The sequence below is a fragment of the Myotis daubentonii genome, chromosome 13, assembly GCF_963259705.1.
Source record: "Myotis daubentonii chromosome 13, mMyoDau2.1, whole genome shotgun sequence".
Classification (NCBI taxonomy): Eukaryota; Metazoa; Chordata; class Mammalia; order Chiroptera; family Vespertilionidae; genus Myotis; species Myotis daubentonii.
In genome coordinates this window covers 7,062,046-7,080,802 of record NC_081852.1, presented here as the reverse complement: position 1 = coordinate 7,080,802, position 18,757 = coordinate 7,062,046, and the positions used below count along the sequence as shown (strand labels likewise).

General features: G+C 50.4%; 1 protein-coding gene across 1 annotated transcript in view; it reads left to right on the top strand.

Annotated features, from left to right (window-relative positions):
• The window catches only part of VSTM4 (V-set and transmembrane domain containing 4), a 102,123-nt gene that overhangs the window by 64,146 nt on the left and 19,220 nt on the right, over positions 1 to 18,757 (top strand). Inside the window, exons 6-7 of the mRNA XM_059662083.1 lie at positions 11,512 to 11,618; positions 12,925 to 12,986. Of these exons, the coding sequence (XP_059518066.1) occupies positions 11,512 to 11,618; positions 12,925 to 12,986 (169 nt within the window). The remainder of the gene's footprint in view (positions 1 to 11,511; positions 11,619 to 12,924; positions 12,987 to 18,757) is intronic.

The following is an 18,757-nucleotide window of genomic DNA, read 5'->3' as shown; positions in this document are numbered from 1 at the left end:
CCCAGCAGGACCTTCGGGCATGTAAACCCTTCATGATATGAGGCCACGGGAGGCTGTGGACAGGGAGACAACTTGGTGACCCCTCACAGCGGAGCAGCTTTTATTGTGATGCTGTTCATAAGGGTCAGAGGCTGGCCCGGCCCATGTTGCTCAGTGGTTTGATTCCTGGTTAAGGCACATGCCCTGGTGGTGGGCTCAATCCCAGTAGGGGGCGTGCAGGAGGCAGCCAATTATGTTTCTCTCTCATCCATGTTTCTTTTTTTTAATTTTTAATAACTATTTATTGTTCAGATTATTACAGTTGTTTCTCTTTTTCCCCCCCATAGCTCCCCTCCACCCAGTCCCCACTGCACCCTCTGCCCTTACCCCTCCCACTGTCCTCATCCATAAGTGTACGATTTTTGTCCAGTCTCTTCCCACACCCCTCACACCCTTTCCCCTCCCGAGAATTGTCAGTCCACTCCCTTTCTATGCCCCTGATTCTATTATATTCACCAGTTTACTCTGTTCATCAGATTTTTTATTCACTTGATTTTTAGATTCACTTGTTGATAGATATGTATTTGTTGTTCATAATTTTTATCTTTACCTTTTTCTTCTTCCTCCTCTTCTTAAAGAATACCTTTCAGCATTTCATATAATACTGGTTTGGTGGTGATGAACTCCTTTAGCTTTTTCTTATCAGTGAAGCTCTTTATCTGACCTTCAATTCTGAATGATAGCTTTGCTGGATAAAGTAATCTTGGTTGTAGGTTCTTGCTATTCATCACTTTGAATATTTCTTACCACTCCCTTCTGGCCTGCATAGTTTCTGTTGAGAAATCAGCTGACAGTTGTATGGGTACTCCCTTGTAGGTAACTGACTTTTTTCTTTTGCTGCTTTTAAGATTTTCTCTTTGTCTTTTGCCCTTGGGATTTTAATTATGATGTGTCTTGGTGTGGTCCTCTTTGGATTCCTTTTGTTTGGGGTTCTCTGCGCCTTGTGGACTTGTAAGTCTATTTCTTTCACCAGATAGAGGAAGTTTTCTGTCATTATTTCTTCAAATAGGTTTTCAATATCTTGCTCTCTCTCTTCTTCTGACACCCCTATAATTCAGATGTTGGGACGCTTGAAGTTGTCCCAGAGGCTCCTTACAGTATCTTGATATTTTTGGATTCTTTTTTCTTGCTTTTCTGGTTGGGTGTTTTTTACTTCTTTGTATTTCAAATCTTTGACTTGATTCTTGGGATCCTCTTGTTCTGCTGTTGGATCTCTGTATATTATTTTTTATTTCAGTCAGTGTATGCTTAATTTCTAGTTGGGCCTTTTTCATGTCCTCAAGGGTCTCACTAAATTTATTGGCGGTTTCTAGAAAATTCTTGAAAAACCTTATAACTGTGGTTTTGAACTCTATATCAAGTAGTTTGCTTTCCTCCATTTCTGTCATTTGTGATCTGATTCTTTGTCTCCGCATTTTTTATGCTTTCCTGTGTTGATAGAGTGGCTTTCTGTGCTAGGTGTCCTATAGGGCCCAGTGGCTCAGCCTCCCCAATTACCTGGGGTGGACACTCTTGGTGCACCCCTTTGTGGGCTGTGTGCACAGTCTTGTTGGAGTTAAGCCTTGATTGTTGTAGGTATCACTGGGAGGAATTGACCTTCAGGCCAATTGTCTGTGAGAATCAGCTGTGTCTACAGTGGGAGAACTTCTGTGCTGAAGACACCCTTATGGGGCAAGACTTGCTTCAGTGGGGCTTTGGTGCTCACTGAGTCTGCCCCCTGAGTGTGTCCCTTATGGTTCTGAGGATTTGTAATCTGGATAGTCCCAATCTGACCACTGGGTACACAGGCTCTTGGATCTCTAAGGAGGTGCTAATTTAGCCTCTGCCTGAGGCTACCCAGCAGGAGCTATGGAGAGATCTGCAGATTCCTCTCCCTTGTTTGGGGTTTGGAGGTGCCCAGATGAGGCCCAGCTGTGAAGCAATGCAAGCTGCTGTGGGGCCTTGGGCCTTCTTTTGGATGTTCTGGGTCTTTCTGACCCAGCTGCAGTTTGCTAGGTAATTTTAGATCTCAAAGGGCCAGCCCCTTCATATGCAAAAGCCTCTGTGCACAGCTTGGGTGGGGTGGGGTCTCAGGGAGTCAACAGGGCGGAGCAAACAGCTATGGCTTGTCCTCAGCCCTGCCCTAAGAGGTCCCGGGTCTCAGTGTCCTAGTAATCGCTGCAAGCACCTCTGAGAGAAAGCCGCCCTCAAGTTCCGCCTGCTGCCAGACAGTCCAGTTTCTCCCCGTATGAGTCTGGGTCCCCAGAGACTCGCCCGGAACTGGAATCAGGGCCGTCAGGAGCTTGTGCCTCCCTCCCGACCTACCGATTGCAAAAGACACTGGTGTCCTCCGTTGCCAGCCCCTTTCTGCATGCTCGAGCCTCCGTACCTCTGCACTTTACTTCCGCACCTCCTCTGAGTCTCAGTGTGCTTTTCTCTTTCCTTCTACTTATAGAATTTCCACTCAGCCAGCCTTCCTGTGGTTCTGGATGATGTCCGTTTTGTCTTTTAGTTGTATTTTTGAAGTGGTTGTGTGAGGCAGGAATTTCAGGTATTTACCTATGCTGCCATCTTGGTTTTCTCCTCTCATCCATGTTTCTATCTCACTATCCCATTCCCTTCCTTTCTCTCTAAAAAAAAAAAAAAGGTCAGAGGCTGGAGCAGCAGGAAATGCATTGTGACCCCCAAGGTCTGCTGGTCCTTTCTGGGTGCACCGGCTGTGCTTTGGTTCAGTGCAGAGAGCTGCCTGTGTCTGGCTCTGCATTCAAGGACTCAGAGAAGACTCCAGAATAATGATAATAATATTGGTCAGATAATAATAGGTGATGGCCATTAAATGTTCACTGTGTATCAGACACATCTCAGGGTGTCACCAGGAGTGACTGTCACCGTGCATCCACCTGGAAAGTGAGGTTCTGCCACTTTCTGCCGCTCCTGGCCAGTGGCATCGGTTGGCCTCATGTAGTCCAGAGGCAGGAGGAGCCCTGGAGCCTGTGCGATGCCAGGAAATCTGCCGTGTTCGCATGAGTCCTTGGCCTTGGTCAGTGTCAGCAGACCTTGGGGGGAGGGGCACCTGTTATTGTTGATGCCAGTGAGTTAAAACCATAGTTGCTGAGACCAGCTTTCCTCCTTGCAGAGTCTGCCCTTTCTGGTGCAGGTTTCAAGGTCATGTGGTAGTGACCGAGCCGCATGCAGCCTTGGCAAAGGGAGCACAGCGAGCTTAGAAAGGAACGGAAGGCACCCGCCCGCCGGGATGCGGGTCAGGGCTCTCGGTGAGACCTGGACATGCAGGCGGGAGGGAAGGAGGCATGTGGGCACTTCTGAAGGTAAAAGGGACCATCTAACAACAACTTTCAAGGCCTTTGTGGAGTCCCAGGATCAGGCGGAGAAGGTCCGGGACGCCGGCCTGGACGGATGCTGGCAGGCTGAGCAACCCACCTTCCTCAGCCCCACTCAGCTCCCCATGGGCATCCTCTGGCATCCCCAGCGTCCGGTCAGACCACACCCTTATGCAGCCCAGGACAGGCGCTGTGCCAGGGACGAGGAGCACCCACTCACTCAGCAGCAAGGAGATTAAACAGCCCTCATGGAAGCTGAGGCCAGAGATTGCCCTGGACTAAAGGGGCAACGGTTAGATGCCAGGGCCCCTCCGAGAGCAGCTGCTGCAGCCCAGGCCACCCGACCTCGAGGGAGTGAGGACGAGCCGAGGGAGTGAGGACGACCCTGAGGGAGTGAGGCCGCGCTGACCCAGGCCAGGGTGCAGCTCTGTGGCTCAGCGTGAAGCCTCTCACCTCCAGATAGGACGGGGTTGTGGCAGGGCTATGGTTTCTTTCCTAGGGCAGCTCCGTTTATGTTGTCTCACTTGCTTTTTCTGCTCCCCAGCCCTGAGCTCTAGGGACAAGGTGGGCCCTCCCTTGCCCGCCTCCATTTGGGCACTGGCACCCCTTCTTCCAGACAATTCCAGGACAGGAGCGTGCTGCCCTCCCCTGCTGCCCACTCTCGGGCCAGGCCCCAGCCACAGCCCCTGCCCCCAGACCCCGGCACTCAGGTGGGCTCCCTCTCCTCCCACCTGGCAGGGGTGAGAACAGTTGTAAGAGTCCCTGGAGCTCCCTACCCAAATTTAATACCAACTTAAAATCCAGTGGGTGCTGGCATCGCCTTCCGGTATCTTCTCTGTAGGGAGCTGCGTTAAGCGTGGCTCGGACACTGCGGACCTGACCTGATTACCATCTGGCTGTCCCAGTTTCCTTGTTCTCTGTTGTCTGGCCTGGGCCCAGAGTCCTTGCTCAGGGCCATGAGGCAGGCCGACCTGCAGGTCCCACACCTCCTGCCCAGGCCCTGAGGCCGACTTCCCCGTCGGGGTCAGAGGCTTGGACACTGGGTTCTTTTCACAGTGCCTTGTATGGGGTAACGACAGGCATAGCTGTTGTCAACTTCAGCTCGTGCAGAATGTGGTTGCTCACAATCTGGTCGACACCTGGCAAGGTCAAGGGTGCCTGCTTTACCTGGTGTCGGGGCAGCGTTCTTGCTCAGCTTGCAGCCTCTCCCTCCTTCCCTGCCTGCCTGCTCTGCCCGGCCCTGCTACTGGTGTGGCGCCCCTGTTCTGGGCCAGCGGAGGGCATGCCCTTCCCTCAGGGCCAAGACATGCCACCACCAGATACTCAGATAACAACACCATTCTCCTGGGCAGTGCCAGGAAGTGCCCTGCCCACCCTGTACCCACACGATAGAGATTAGGGTCATGCTATCTGGCATTTCATTTCATGCCCCACCTAGTGTAGGCCCCACTATCTCATCTGACCTTCACGACAACCCTGTGAGAAGGATAGCAAGGTGGTGGGATGAGGCTCGGGGAAGTGAGGGACTTGCCCAGGGCCAACCCTCTGCCACTGATCCGGGGCCCATTTACTAAACCTGGCCTCCGTGTGCCACGAAGCAGAGGTGGGACAGAGGCTCCCATGAGAAGCCGCCGGGCAGGAACCTTGCACATGTCACAAGGCCCCCACCCTTAATGGAGCCAGAAAGACCGCCCTGTTCCCGCAAATCACACTTTCCTTCATCGCACAGCTCTCCAGCGCCATCAGGGCCTCCAGCCCGAGTCCTGGTGCTTTGGTTTGACTGGCTCTCTCCCTTGAGTCAGAGACAAAATACAGTCCTCCTCCAACCAAGATACAGAATAACTTTCTGCAAGTGGATCATAAAGTGGGCTCTTAGTCACACATGCCCACCAGCCTTGCTGGCTCAGTGGGAGATGTAAGACCCAAGGGAATGTTGCCGAGTGCAGCTGAGTTTCCGTTGCTGCAACATGAATTAGAACGAGGTCTAGTCAATATGCTTTTGGAGGAAACTGGCGATGACAGAGCAGATCCTTCCCATTCACTCGAGCCCTGGCACGAGGGCCAAGTTCCATCAGTGATGCACAGAGTCGTCACATTTTATTAATGAGCTAAGGCATTGTCCCCGAGAGAAGAGAAGAGGAAGGGACTGTTAACTTGATTCTGTGGGGTGTGAGGTGCAGCTGCGGGATGATGCAACCTCCGAGGTGAGAGACAAAAAGAAAATATTGAATGTTTTTAGCAAAAAAGAAAAATACTGTGATGAATAAAAAGGCAAAATTGAAAGGGCATTGGGGGAAACGCCTGGGGCAGTCATGTCAGACTGGTGAGAAGGTGCGTGAACGTCTGTGAGAAGCACGCAGGTCCTGACCAACAAGCAGACGTCCACACAGCCCTCCTAACGAGCCAGCCAGCCAGCCGGCGAGTGCCATCCTCACTAGCAATCAGAAATGCAAGGGAAAGGGGATCCCATTTTTCTTCATTAAATGAGTAATTTTTAAACTGATAAACCTGTTGTTAAGTAGGATGAAAACATCTGTTGACAGAGTGGCTATACAGTAGAACCAATTTGTCACAAATCATATTTACAGTGGGCATTAAATATCCTTGAAAATGGTCTGTGTAACTGGTACTTCCAGTTCTAAGAATCCAACCTAAAAACAAATGTAGGGATGGAAACGACTTGGCACACATACATTTATGACATTATAATTTATACTTAGGGGCCCAGTACATGAATTTGTGCACCTTGAAAGGAACTGTGGGCCGCGAGGCTGCAATGGGCACAGGGTTGGGTCTCAGCCCATCCTCCTTGCACTCGCCAGGCCCCTCCCGCCGCAGCCCCAGGTCCTCTCTCTGCTGGCAGCCCCGCTCCTGCTTCTGCTGCCACTGCTCGCACGCACTGACAGCGCCCAGAGATGGGGCCTGGCACTGGGCGCCAGCAGGAGGTGCAAGTGGGGCTGTGCTGGCAACAGGTGCGAGCGCTGGGTGGGATTGCGGCGGGTGGGAGCAAAGAATTTTCAGTAACCACCAGAGGCTTGCCTTGATAGCAGTGACTGGTGCCCGGCCTTGGACTGGCACCCCTGCTCACCTGCTTCACCATCCCGCTGCAGACAACGCCTGCCATGTTCTGGGTGCGCCCCCTGGTGGTCAGCTCATGTCATAGTGACCAGTTGTTTGGTTGGTTGTTCAGTGGCTCTGCTGTTTGGTCTATTTGCATATTAGGGTTTTATATATAGATATCAAACTGGGAAACAAATCAGAAGTTTAGAAGTCGGGATGGCTAAGTAAACTATAGTATATCTTCTCACTGGAATAGTATGAGGATGTAACAGTAAAAGAGATGTAGAATGAATAAAAAGAAGGGTGCAAAATTGAAATATAATATGATAAAAAAAAAATGGTGTATAAAAACCAAGGAAGGTTTGAGAACTTACGTCTACGCAGAAACCTAAGCATGATGTTTATGGTAGCTCTGTCCTTACTTGCCAAAACTCGGAAGCAGCCGCGATGCCCTTCAGTAGGTGAGTGGATAAGTAAGCCCAGTACATCCAGATCATGGGATATTTTTCAGGGCTAAAAGGAAGTGAGCTATCAAGCCAGGAAACAACATGAAGGAAATTTAAAGGCATGCTACGAAGTGAAAGAAGCCCATCTGAAAAGGCTACATACTGTAGGATTCCAACTATACGACCTTCTGGAAAAGGCAAAACTATGGAGAGAATAAATAGACCAGTGGTTGGCAGGAGTTGAGGGGTGGGAGGGAGGAAGAGGTGGAGCTCAGAGGGTTTCTATGGCACTGAAGTTGTTCTGTAGGGCACTACAGTGGACACATTACACTATTTATCTAAACGCATAGGATGTACAGCACCAAGAATGAACCCTAAGGTAAATTGTGTACTTTGGGTAATAATGATGTGTCAGTGTAGTCTTATCACTGATAACAAAAGTACCACTTGGGTAGGGGATATTGATAACAGGGAAGAGGCTATGCATCCGGGGGTGGGGGCAAGGGTATGGGGAAATCTCTTTATGTTCCCCTCAATTTTGCTATGAACCTAAAACTTCTCTGAAGAATGAAGTCTATAGCCCAGCTGGTGTGCCTCAGTGGTTGAGTGTCGACCTATGAACCAGGAGGTCACCGTTCCATTCCTGGTCAGGGCACATGCCCAGGTTGTGGGCTCAATCCCCAGTAGGGGGCATGCAGGAGGTGGCTAATCAATGATTATCTCTCATCATGATGTTTCTATCTCTTTCTTCCTCTCCCTTCCTCTCTGAAATCAATAGTGTGGTGTGTGTGTGTGTATTTTAAATGAAGTCTACAAGAAAAACACAACAAGAGGAAAAGACTGGAAATAAAGGTTTGTGTTGGGTATTTGTGCAGGTTGTGTTTTGGCTCTGGTAGACTTATTTTCTTTTTTCTCCATGCCTGTAATTACCATTTTAAAACATGAACATACCTAACTGGTTTGGCTCAGAGGATAGAGCATCAGCCCACAGACTGAAGGGTCCCAGGTTCGATCCCAGTCAAGGGCATGTACCTCTGTTGCAGGCTCGATCCCCAGCCTTGGTTGGGGCACATGGAGGAAGCAACCAATTGATGTGTCTCTCTCACATCAATGTGTCTCTCTCTCTGTCTCTCCCCCCTTCACCCTTTCTAAAAAACAAATAAATACATAAATAAATAAAATAAAACATGAACATGTATTAACTTATAATAGAAATGCCTGACCCCCTGAGGCATATCAGCCAGGGAAAACGTTAAAGTTTTTAAAAGTATCTATAATAATAAAAGCATAATATGCTAAGTAGAACAGACAGCTGAACGACCTTATGGACATCATTCCAGATGTCTTTCCGGATGAAGCTGCCGCAGTGGGGGCTGAGGTAGAGGCGGTTGGGGTTGATCAGGAAGGCAGGTGAGCAATTAGGGGTGATCAGGCAGGCAGGCAGACAAGTGGTTAGGAGCCAGCAATCCCAGATTGTGAGAGGGATGTCCAACTGCCAGTTTAGGTTCAATCCCACAGGGATTTGGCAGTCGGACATCCCCCGAGGGCTCTTGGATTGCAAGAGGGTGCAGGCTGGGCTGAGGGATCCCCTCCTCCATGCATGAATTTCATGCACTGAGCCTCTAGTCTATAATAATAAAAGCATAATATGCTAATTAGACTGGACATCCTTCCAGACGAAACTGTAGCTGTGAGGGCTGAACCCCTTGCATGAATTTCATGCATTGAGCCTCTAGAACCTCTAGTATATATATATATAGTAGTTCCTTTGCCTATCCTGCTTCTGTTTATTTCTCAGCACCCCATTCTAAGGAACCATATGAATACTTGCAGAGTGTCTTTATGTATGCATATGGAAATACAGATATTCTTATTGTCCCCTATTTTTATTCAAAAAGTATCACATTTTACACATTTTCTAGCACCTAGATTTTTTCACTTAGCATTGCATCTTTTCTTATCAATGCACAATCTCGTCTTCATTCCTCCGTACAGCCACAGAGGACTCCAGGTGTGGATCTGTGGAGTCCCCATTTTCCTCAGCCAATCCCCTGCTGAGGGACAGTGGATTGTTTTCAGTCTGTTGCTGTTACCAACAGGACTGTAATGCCTCATACATACATTTTCATACATGTGCAAGAATAGCCACAGAATAAATTCCTGGAGGTGAAATTGTCAGGTCAAAAAGTAGAAGCCTTGCCCTAGCTGTTTTGGCTCAGCAGATAGAGCGTCGGCCTGTAGACTGAAGGGTCCCAAGCACATGTCCAGGTTGTGGGCTCGAGCCCCAGTTGGGGTTGTGCAGGAGGCAGCCAATCAATGATTCTCTCTCATCATTGATGTTTCTATCTCTCCATCTTTCTTCCTCTCTGAAATAAAAAAAAATACAGATACTTAAAAAAAAAAAGAAAAGTAGAAGCCTCTGTAAATCTGATAGTCCATGTTATTCTGACTTCTAAGTGTTTCCCACCAGGAAGGGTTTACACTCGCACCAGCTGTACTTCTGAGCACCTGACTCCTACACCCTTGCCAGAAACTGCTTTGCCTTAAATTTGATGTTTGCTCTTCTGATATGTGGAGCAAGGAAGTGCACTATGTTTTCATTTGGGTTCCTTTCATGAGTTTTATTTTTATTTTTAAAAAATGTATTTTTATTGATTTCAGAGAGGAAGGGAGAGAGGTAGAAACATCAGTGATGTGAGAGAATCATTGACCAGCTGCCTCTTGCACACCCCACACTGGGGGTAGAGCCCACAACCCGGGCATGTGCCCTGACCAGGAACGGAATGGTGATGTCCTGGTCCATAGGCCAATGCTCACCACTGAGCCACGCAGCCAGGCCCTTCCACGAGTTTTAGCTTGTTTTCATGTAAGAGCCTTTCCTCTTACCTATGAAGCTATTTACCACCTTCATTCATTTTGATTATTAGCAGTTGGCCATATTCTTACGATTTCTAGAAATTCTTTATTAGGAAGAGAGCCTGTCATATTGACTGTGCCTCCCTGGCTGAGCAATGCGACCAAAGACAGAGCTTCTACAAGGAGCTGCCCTCTGGGTGCTAGAGCCAATAGGATGCATTTGGAATAAGACTGACGGCCATTGCAGAAAGCATGTGTGCTGGGAGCCGGTCCATCCTTGCTGTTTCAAAGGACCTAACATATATGGCATACTGTTCTTAATATGTTTGCTCACCTTCTTGGCACTATGTGTTTTAACCAAGGTCTCCTCTCTGAGAAAGGTTGTTTCCCCAGGTAGGGATTTTCCCCTGAAGTTAGGGAGGGAATAAAACCCCTCAATTAAGTGCCAGGCGGGTAATTAATCACTTTAACTACGAACAATCATGCTTAAGCTACATAATCTTTACTCCCTGGAATGGAGATAAGAAACGCCCTAACCTTTGTAATAGAGATTGATAGGATTGAATCAACTGGTATAAATACAGATGTAACAAGACAGAAAGAGACAGAATTCAGAAGACAGAACCTACACGGAGCCTGGAGACAGAAGAACTTCGCTGGAGAGAACATGGCAAAAGATCCTGGACTGAACCTGACTATAGAACATGGCAAGAGAACCTGACTAGAACCTGGTGACTAGACCTGGCTGGAGAACCTGTACAGAACCTGGCTGGAGATCCTAAGCAGAACCTCTCTGGAGATCCAGACCAGAACTTGGCTGGAGATCCGGGCTAGAGATCCTGGCTAGGCTGCTGATCAACTGAACACTGTCTCCGTGTCATTCCTTCTTCGCCGACTCCGTCCACACCTTTGGGGACCCCTGGACCCGCTGGGGCTGGACCCCGGCACATGTGGACCCCACCCCACCTGCAGCATCAGGAACAGATTTCGCGTCAGGACAGTCTGTTCGCAGCTTTCGGTTGGCTGCTTACTAACATCGTCGCTCGGGGAAAGTCACTTAGCATCTGTCATCTTGGTTTACTTACTGCGTAACCTTCGTTTCCTTACATTACCGGTAAGAAAACCGAGATGACGGGTGCTAAGTGCCTTTCCCTGAGTGACGATGTTAGTAGCTCATCAGCCCCGTCACTTTGGGGGACCCGGGAAAGGAGCTGAAGCGCCGTGATTGAAGACAGCACGCGGGGTGACCTCACGTAGCCTCCTGAGGGTAGGGTGGCAGCAGCAGAGCGAGCATGGACAGCGATGGACCCTCGGGACTCCCAGGGCCACTCCCAGGGTCCTGCTCACTTGCACAGGAGCTGCTAGGGTTTGAGCTTGTGAACCACACAGCTATGTGCAGGGAGTCCTGGCTTCAGGGGAACTCAAGCAGAAGTTCCAGTGGTATCTTCACACCCGACTGGTGATGTAGCCAAGCCAGACTGCGCAGCCCGTGGAACTGGGTGTAAACCATTGAGCTGTACACCCCTAGGCAGTGTAGACAGCTGGCCCTGATGTCTCCAGGGCCTTTTGAACTTTGAACAACACATTGTCACTAACTAGCTCATCTCATTGTCCCACCTCAGCCCAGGGTCAGTGCCGACCTCCAGACATCCCTGGAGATGAGCAAAGAGCACCAATCCCAGTTCAGTGTGAGGTCCACGGGATACAAAGGACACAGGGAACCTTGGACACTATTGCTTCCTTCCCCTTTCCCTGGAACAAGCTGCCTTCACCAGGACCCTTTTCTCCTGCAGCTCAGGGGAGACTGTCACCAGCGTGACCAGCTTGGCCCCCTTGCAGCCCAAGAAGGGCAAGAGGCGGAAGGAGAAGGCTGACGTTCCTCCCGAAGTCCCTGCCAAAGGTAGGAGCCGCTGTGCCTCCCACCAGAAAGCAGCGGGGCGGTCCAGCAGTGGGCCCGCTGTGACGTGGGAGCAGGACAGGGAGAGGAGACGGTGGGGAACATGACATCTGTGATCATACTGTCCAGAGAACCCCACCGAGATTCTGGTCACAACCGAGCCCCGTCCCTGAGGTGGGTGGGGGGAGCCCATTGGGCCAGCATGGCTTTAGCTGGGAGGGGGAGGTGAACAGCCACAGATGCATTCCACAGTGGATTTCACTTTCAACTACCAGCATGCTCTGCACATAGAGGGGAGGGGCAAGAGGTGGTTCATCAAGGGAAAGAGGCCCTTTGATTGTTCTAAAGAGGTAAGCCAGGTATATAACTTATTTGGATTTGTTCTGAGAATAAAAGGAAGGTTATTCTTTGATTCCAGTTGTGACTTAGAGGAACATAAATGAGGAGGGTGGGTATTTCTGAAGGAGAGAAAATAACTGTGGCCAATTCAAGAGAAGTTCATACTTCAAAGAATTGGAAATATAGTGGGAAGTACTAGGATCCCCCAGCTCATCTCCAGGGATACCCTGGAAACATTTTGTCCCTCAGCTGGGGGTCCCAGGGTGTTCCCTAGGGACACGTGGAGCCCTGGGCTGGGGCTGAGCAGTCACAGGGAAGCGGAGAGGCAGAAGGGCATGGCGCCTGCGAGGCATAGCGAGTGAGGATATGGGGGGGAGGGGGCAGAGAGCCCTGCCATGGCCGGATAGTGAGCCGCTGTGATGTCCCATTCAGTCAGCATAGAGAGCGCCCTCCCTGAAGAAAGGTGGAAGTGAGCCCAGAGAGCCAAGTAGTGGAGCCTGGCCTTGAAGTGAGATGTGTCTGGCTTTCAAGGCCAAGTTCAAGTCTCAGATCATCCATAAACCAGTTACATGACCTTGGGGAAGGCCTCAGTTTCTTTCTCAGTTTCCACCCTCCCTGGTGACCAATGAGAGCTGCTGTGAGGGTCAGAGGTCACTGCTGTCAGCCTCAGTGTGCAGCTAGGACCGCAGGGCAGGTACCAGCCCTGCCTGTGCCTGCCCCTCCTCTTTCTCACCTGCACACCCGACCTCTCTGGAGAGGGCAGTGTTTTATGGAACCGGCTGAGGGGAGAGACTGACATGTCCAAAGCCTAGAAGGGCCACCCATGGGTACCCCGATCCCAACCTGGAGTTCTCCATGGGGGTGGGAGGAGTCCAGGAGAGTCCACTGGGTACGTCTGTGATGCTCACGGTGTGTGGGTGAGGAGAGCCCGGGAGGAATCACAAGCTGAACCGCTGACTCACTCCCACAGCTCCCACAGCCGCCACGCCCCACAAGCTGAAGCTGCTGAAGCCACAAAGGAGAGACGCCCTGGTGAGTCAGTCAATGCTGGGTCCTTGTCCCCACGCCTTGCACACACTTCAGGTCCAGAGGTCCCTTGTTGACCCGAAGCCTGCGGTAAGTCCTGGTGCTGTGCCCGGGCGGGGGCGCTCAGCCTGCTCACCAGCCCTGGAGCAGCTCTCCTACCTGCCTAGTCCTCTCATGGCTTCTCTGCATTCCAAGTGCCGTTCTTACCATAAGTGCTGCTTTTCTCAGAGAGAAGAAAAAAGTCACCCTCAGGAATATATAAATAGGAAGTGGACCTGCTTGTATAAATGTACCTGTAACCACAGTGAAGGACCTTAAAAGATGGTGTAGCTTATATTTCGAAATAATTTTAGATGACAGAGGAGGTGAGCTAGTGCAGCGTCCGACCCCCAGCCCCGCTCTCCTGTGGGAGCATCCTCCACAGCCCAGGGTGTCCTCAACACTAAGCGCTTCCCCAGCTCATCGCCGTCAGACACCTCAGACCTGACCGAGGCCAGCAGGTCCCTCATCGCTGTCTCCCAGGAGCTGCCCGGAGAGGCACCTCACCCAGTCGCCATGCTTCCTCACCTTTGTCAGGAGTCCCTGCCCTGCCCTGTCCTGAAGAGCAGTAGCCAGTTAACGCTTAGAATGTCCCCTGATGGGTGTTTCTCTGAGTTCCTCTGATGATCGGAATGGGTTGTAGAATAGCACAGAGGAGCATGATGTCACTGCATCTCACTCATGGGGGTATGGCTCTTCGTCACCCGCTTACGGTGTTGTCTGCAGGCCTCCTCAGTGTGAATTTACTGTTTTCCCTGCTCCCTAGTCTATTCATTAGAATCCACTCTTGGTCCAGTTCACACTCAAGGGAGGGGCGTTCAGCTCCGCCTCCTGAAGGGAGCAGCAGCAGAGAATTTGTAGACCTGTCAAAACCACCACAGCAATTAGAATTTTGTCCTGTCTGGGTAGTTGAGTCCTGATGCACCAAGGTTGTGGGTTCAGTCCCTTGTCAGGGCACATACAAGAAGCAACCAATGAATGACAAATAAGTGGAACAATAAATCGATGTCTCTCTTTTTCTCTCTCTCTAAAATCAATCAATAAAAATTTAAAATAAATAAATATTTTAGGGAGATCCGTCAAGGCTATGCAGATATTCTGTTGCCCCTTAAACTTGGCCCACTACCTTTAGCATTCATCAGTGGGTGTTGCTATGGTGTGTTAATGGTGATTTGCTATTTTCCTCAGTCTGTCCACATTTACTATTTTAAATTCTTTTGTAAGGAGCAGATGGACCCCTTCCCTCATCTATTTATTCACTAATTTCTTTATGTCAGTGTGGTGCGTGGGTACTTTATGATCTTCGTTTCCAATCACACTGTTGCTTATCATTGTTCATCGGTTGTGCAGGGGAGAGAGGGAGACAAGCTGGCAAAGCTATTCTAAAACGTGTATGTCCTGTCAAGGGCCAAGCCATTCTTGAAGGAAAAAGGACAAAGTGGAGAAGTTATACACCGACCCCAAAGGTTTACATTAAAGCACAGTAATTTAGTGTGGCGATAGCACAGTGGGAGACAAATAGACCAAAGGAACAGAATCAAGAACTCCAAACCGACCTGCATGTTTGTCCTCACGTGATTGATACAGAAGTGGCATCACAGTGTGGTGAGGAGGGTTATCTTTTCAGTGTGAGGTAATGGGCCTCTTGGACCATCTACTAGTAAACGACGGAGATCCAGAGCCCCTCCCTCACACCACACACAAGACTAGAGAAGGAGCAGGGACTGAAGGAAAAATAAAGCTTCCTAAAGAGAGCATATCTCCCGAACGCCGGGGTAGGCAAAGGTTTTTTAAACAAGACATAAAAGAAAAGATTGAAACATTTGGATTATGTTGGAATTTAGAAGGTCAATTCTGATTAAAGCTGTGAATACAAGAATGAAAAGACAGGCCAGAGACTGGGCGGGCGGATCTGTCCTCCGTACGTCTGACAGAGGACTGTCTACCACGGAGTACACGGCACCCATGAAGCAAGAAGTGACAGCGTCACAAAGCACAGGGGGAGTCTGAAACGGGCACGTCATACAGCAGAGGTACAAATACCAATAAGCTCGTGAAAATGAGTTCACCTCATTGGCGTCGCGGAGACGCAGGTGAACAGCATGAAGCAGTTCACTCCCCCAGGATGACTGACATGAAATACTTGCATTTTTTATGTCTGTTTTTCTCTGGTCCCTTTGGAATTTAGGAACGATCCAGTTGTCTGTTTGTCAGATTCTTCTTTATTTTACTTTGTTTTATATTTCAGTAATCTTTGCTAGCTTCATTGGTCTTAGCACTACATTGTAATCAACTGTCTCAACTTAGCTTGTACTCTTCCTGGAGTTCAGTGTCTTTCCCCTCACCTTTGCCTTTACATTTGAGCAATTTGTCTTGAGGGAAATCTAGTTCGTAAACTTTCCCACTATGTCTGGGAAACACGCTGGGTGTGTTATGTGCATACCTATTCACATCACATATTGTTCAAGATAAACGCCCAGCTCCGACCGTGACCTACAACCCATGTCATGTAAGCCACGTATGTAATTCACATGTTCTAGTGGCGAGAGTAAAGACCTGAAAAGAAACAGATGAAACCAATGTTAATAATATGGCTTATTTAACCCAATACCTCAAAAATATTATCACTCAAACATATAATCAATATAAAATTATTAATGAAACACTTACATGCTTTGTTCAACTAAATCTTCAGGATCCAGTGCGTGTGTTCCACGTGCTGCACTCAGGGCGGAGCCACGTTCCAGGTGCTGAGGAGCCACATGTGGCTGGAGGCTGCCGCGTTGGACAGCACGGCCCTACGTGGTCTAGACCCCATTACCTCTGGGACATAATTTTTACTACCGCCCCCTCCCCCACCCCCTCCGGCACACTGGCCTCCCGGCTAGTCCTTAAACAACCCAAAAGGTCTGCAAGGGCCTTTGCAGCCGCTGTGCACTCTGCCTTCCCGCCCTTCCCTGTGACTATCGCTCACCCCCTCGGGTCTCTATTCACACACACCTCAGTGCAGAAGCCTTTGGAGATCTGCGTAAAACACGCCACCGCTGACGGCTCCCCGGCAGAGGCGCCCTCACAAACTTACATTTTAACCTGTTCAGTGCCTCTCTTTCCTACCAGAACACAAAGCCTGCGAAGGCAGGGAGCATGCCTGTGGCCGGGGCTGCGTGCCCACGCCCAGCGCAGTGCCCAGCAGATGGGAGTGTCAGTGATGCCACATACCAGCTCTGCGCAGTCGGTCCTGCCGTCTGCTTTTGCACGTGGTGACAGGGAGAGGCGGGTGACTTACGGAAGGTGAGCAGCTGAGGGCGGCAGGCAGACTTGGACCTGGGTCCTTCTGAACCGGAACGTAAAGTGTGAACCAGCTCCTTGGAGGGTTTGCCTCTGAGTGGAGTCTGGGTCTCTGTACCTGGCTGATGTCCTCGGTGGCTCAGCCTTGCCCCACCCTTGCCGCTCTGTGCCCTATTCCCCCCCCTTCCCCCACTTCTGTTGGAGAAGCTGGCTCACTTGTTTCCCAAAGGCAGCCTTTTGGCCCACCGTGCACTGTGGGCTCAGACAGTGTGATTCCATTTGGTTCACATCAAAAATTCGTCAGCAGTTCCGCTCTGTTGGCCACACTCATCCCTGAGTGCAGCGGCAGAGTTCTCCCTGGTTCCAGCAGATCTCGCTCCCGCAGTCGGCCTTCCGGGGGCGAGCTGAACACAAGGACACCTTTCCCTGTGCCAGCTCCCCTGCCTGCGAGCACCCCGCATCCCACCTGAGACTCAGTCTCCCCGAGATGGACAGGCTGAGCTAACTCGCCTCTCACTGCGCAGCCACCACAGGTCAGTGTGGGCATGCGTGTACCTTTCAGATATTTCATTCTTAATTCGGATGTTTATCAACAACCTCAGGAGTGACTGCGCCTTGTAAATGTCTCCACCTTCCATCCTCCCTAAGTAGCTTAAGGACCCGCTGTTTCTATCCAGCTCGTACCCACGATAATAACAGCAGCAGCTACTTATTGACGTTGTGTCGCCGTACCCAGGGGTCTGTCCAAAAGAGTGCTCTTTGCACGGCATCGTATTTGACCCTCACAGTAAGCCCTGCTCCCGCCCTAGCTTTGCATGTGAGGACACACTGTTTAGGAAAAGTGAGTTCCTACGATTCACAGGGCGGGACTCCCTCTCGGTGGCCACAGTGCCGCCCGTGGACCGCCCTTTGCGGAGCCTCAGCCTTTCTGTCGTCCACCGCCAGGTGGTCCCCACCGATCCTCGATCCGTTAAATAAAAACCAGCTGCACACCTGCCTGAGGGGCACGGGATGCTGCCTCGGCAGTTCTGGCCGCTTGGAAACAGCGGCCTCCACAGCATTTTCGGAGATGGCACTGGTCCTGTCCACAGGTTTCCTTGTTGACTGTTTTGTTTGTGTGTGTGTTTGCGCGGGAGATTTTTCACGGGAACTAAGTCCTGGGCAGTTCCATTGCATTTCAGAAAGATTCTCTGTTTTATGGACGTGCTCCCAATAACAGTGTTTTAAATTCCAAACTGTCCCCTGATCATTTCAGATATGAAAAGACTTAACATTTTCTCTACCAACAAGAAACACGTGAGTTTGGGAACTAGTTTGCAGTTACTACAAAGCACGATCAGGGAAGGCGCAGGCCGGAGCCGGCCTCGGTCTGAGCAGCAGGCCAGGCCTTGCCTGCAGGTTTTAGTTAAACTGGGATTTATTTTCCCAGGAGGCAGCATCGACCCGGCTCACGCTGGTCAATATTTACCTCTCAGATCAATAAGGCTTGATGGCCGCCGAGACTTAGTCAATAGTTGCTTGACTCACACAGGCTTTGGTGGGCAATTTAGAAAATAGCTTGGAGGCATCTTTTCGGGGGCCTTTGTGCCCGTTTAGGCGTTTAATTCTGTAATTTTTCGTTTTTCCACCATCTCCGTGAAGCAGTGCTTCCTGGGGCAGCCAGGCCTCCGAGCCCAATAGTCCTTTTGCCTGGCGTGATGGTGACAGGCTCACCCAAGAGGAGAGACCAACCTTCCCACTGCCTCCATGGACCATTGACTGGAAGGGAAAACCTCCATTTACTGAGCACCTACTGTGTGCCAGTTCCTCTGCCAGGGCCTTGATGGCCCCATTTCTCATCTCAAGTGTGCACGTCAGCTCTTGGTGGACCCCCGTGTCCAGGCAAACTCGAGCGGCTGGGCCCTGTGTGTCACCCGCAAAGCGCTCCCAAGTGGCAGCGCTTCGTAAGGTCCGAGGCAGCGTGGTGCTGGTGAGGAGTGTGTGTGCCAGAGACTGACAGTGGCTGGAAGTTAAAAAAAATGAGAGGAGAGAAGAAAAAGAGGCAAGAGAGGCATTTAAACATTTTGTAATGAAGGTATGGAGACTGCCCTCCACATTTGTAGCAAAACAGCCAAACACAAGCACCTGCCTTCGCAGTCGGCCAGCAGGTGCTGAGGCCCGCGGCCGCGCAGGCTTCTGCCGATCAGTGGGTCTGACGGACGCAGCTTGTCTGGCCTGTGCACACGGGGAGTCTCATTCCAGTGTCCTTGTTCTTCATCCTCCGGGGGCCGGAGAACTTCCACAAAATTCAAACGTGTATTGTCCCTTTAATCAGGGTGGGGAGGGGCATTTCGAAGACCCCTGGAAGCCTCCTGGGGACCCCTTTTCCCCCCTTGGTGGGGTGTCCCCACAGCAGAGCTCCCAGCACCCTTGGTGCTGATTCCCACAGATTCCCACTGTCAGGAAAGGCT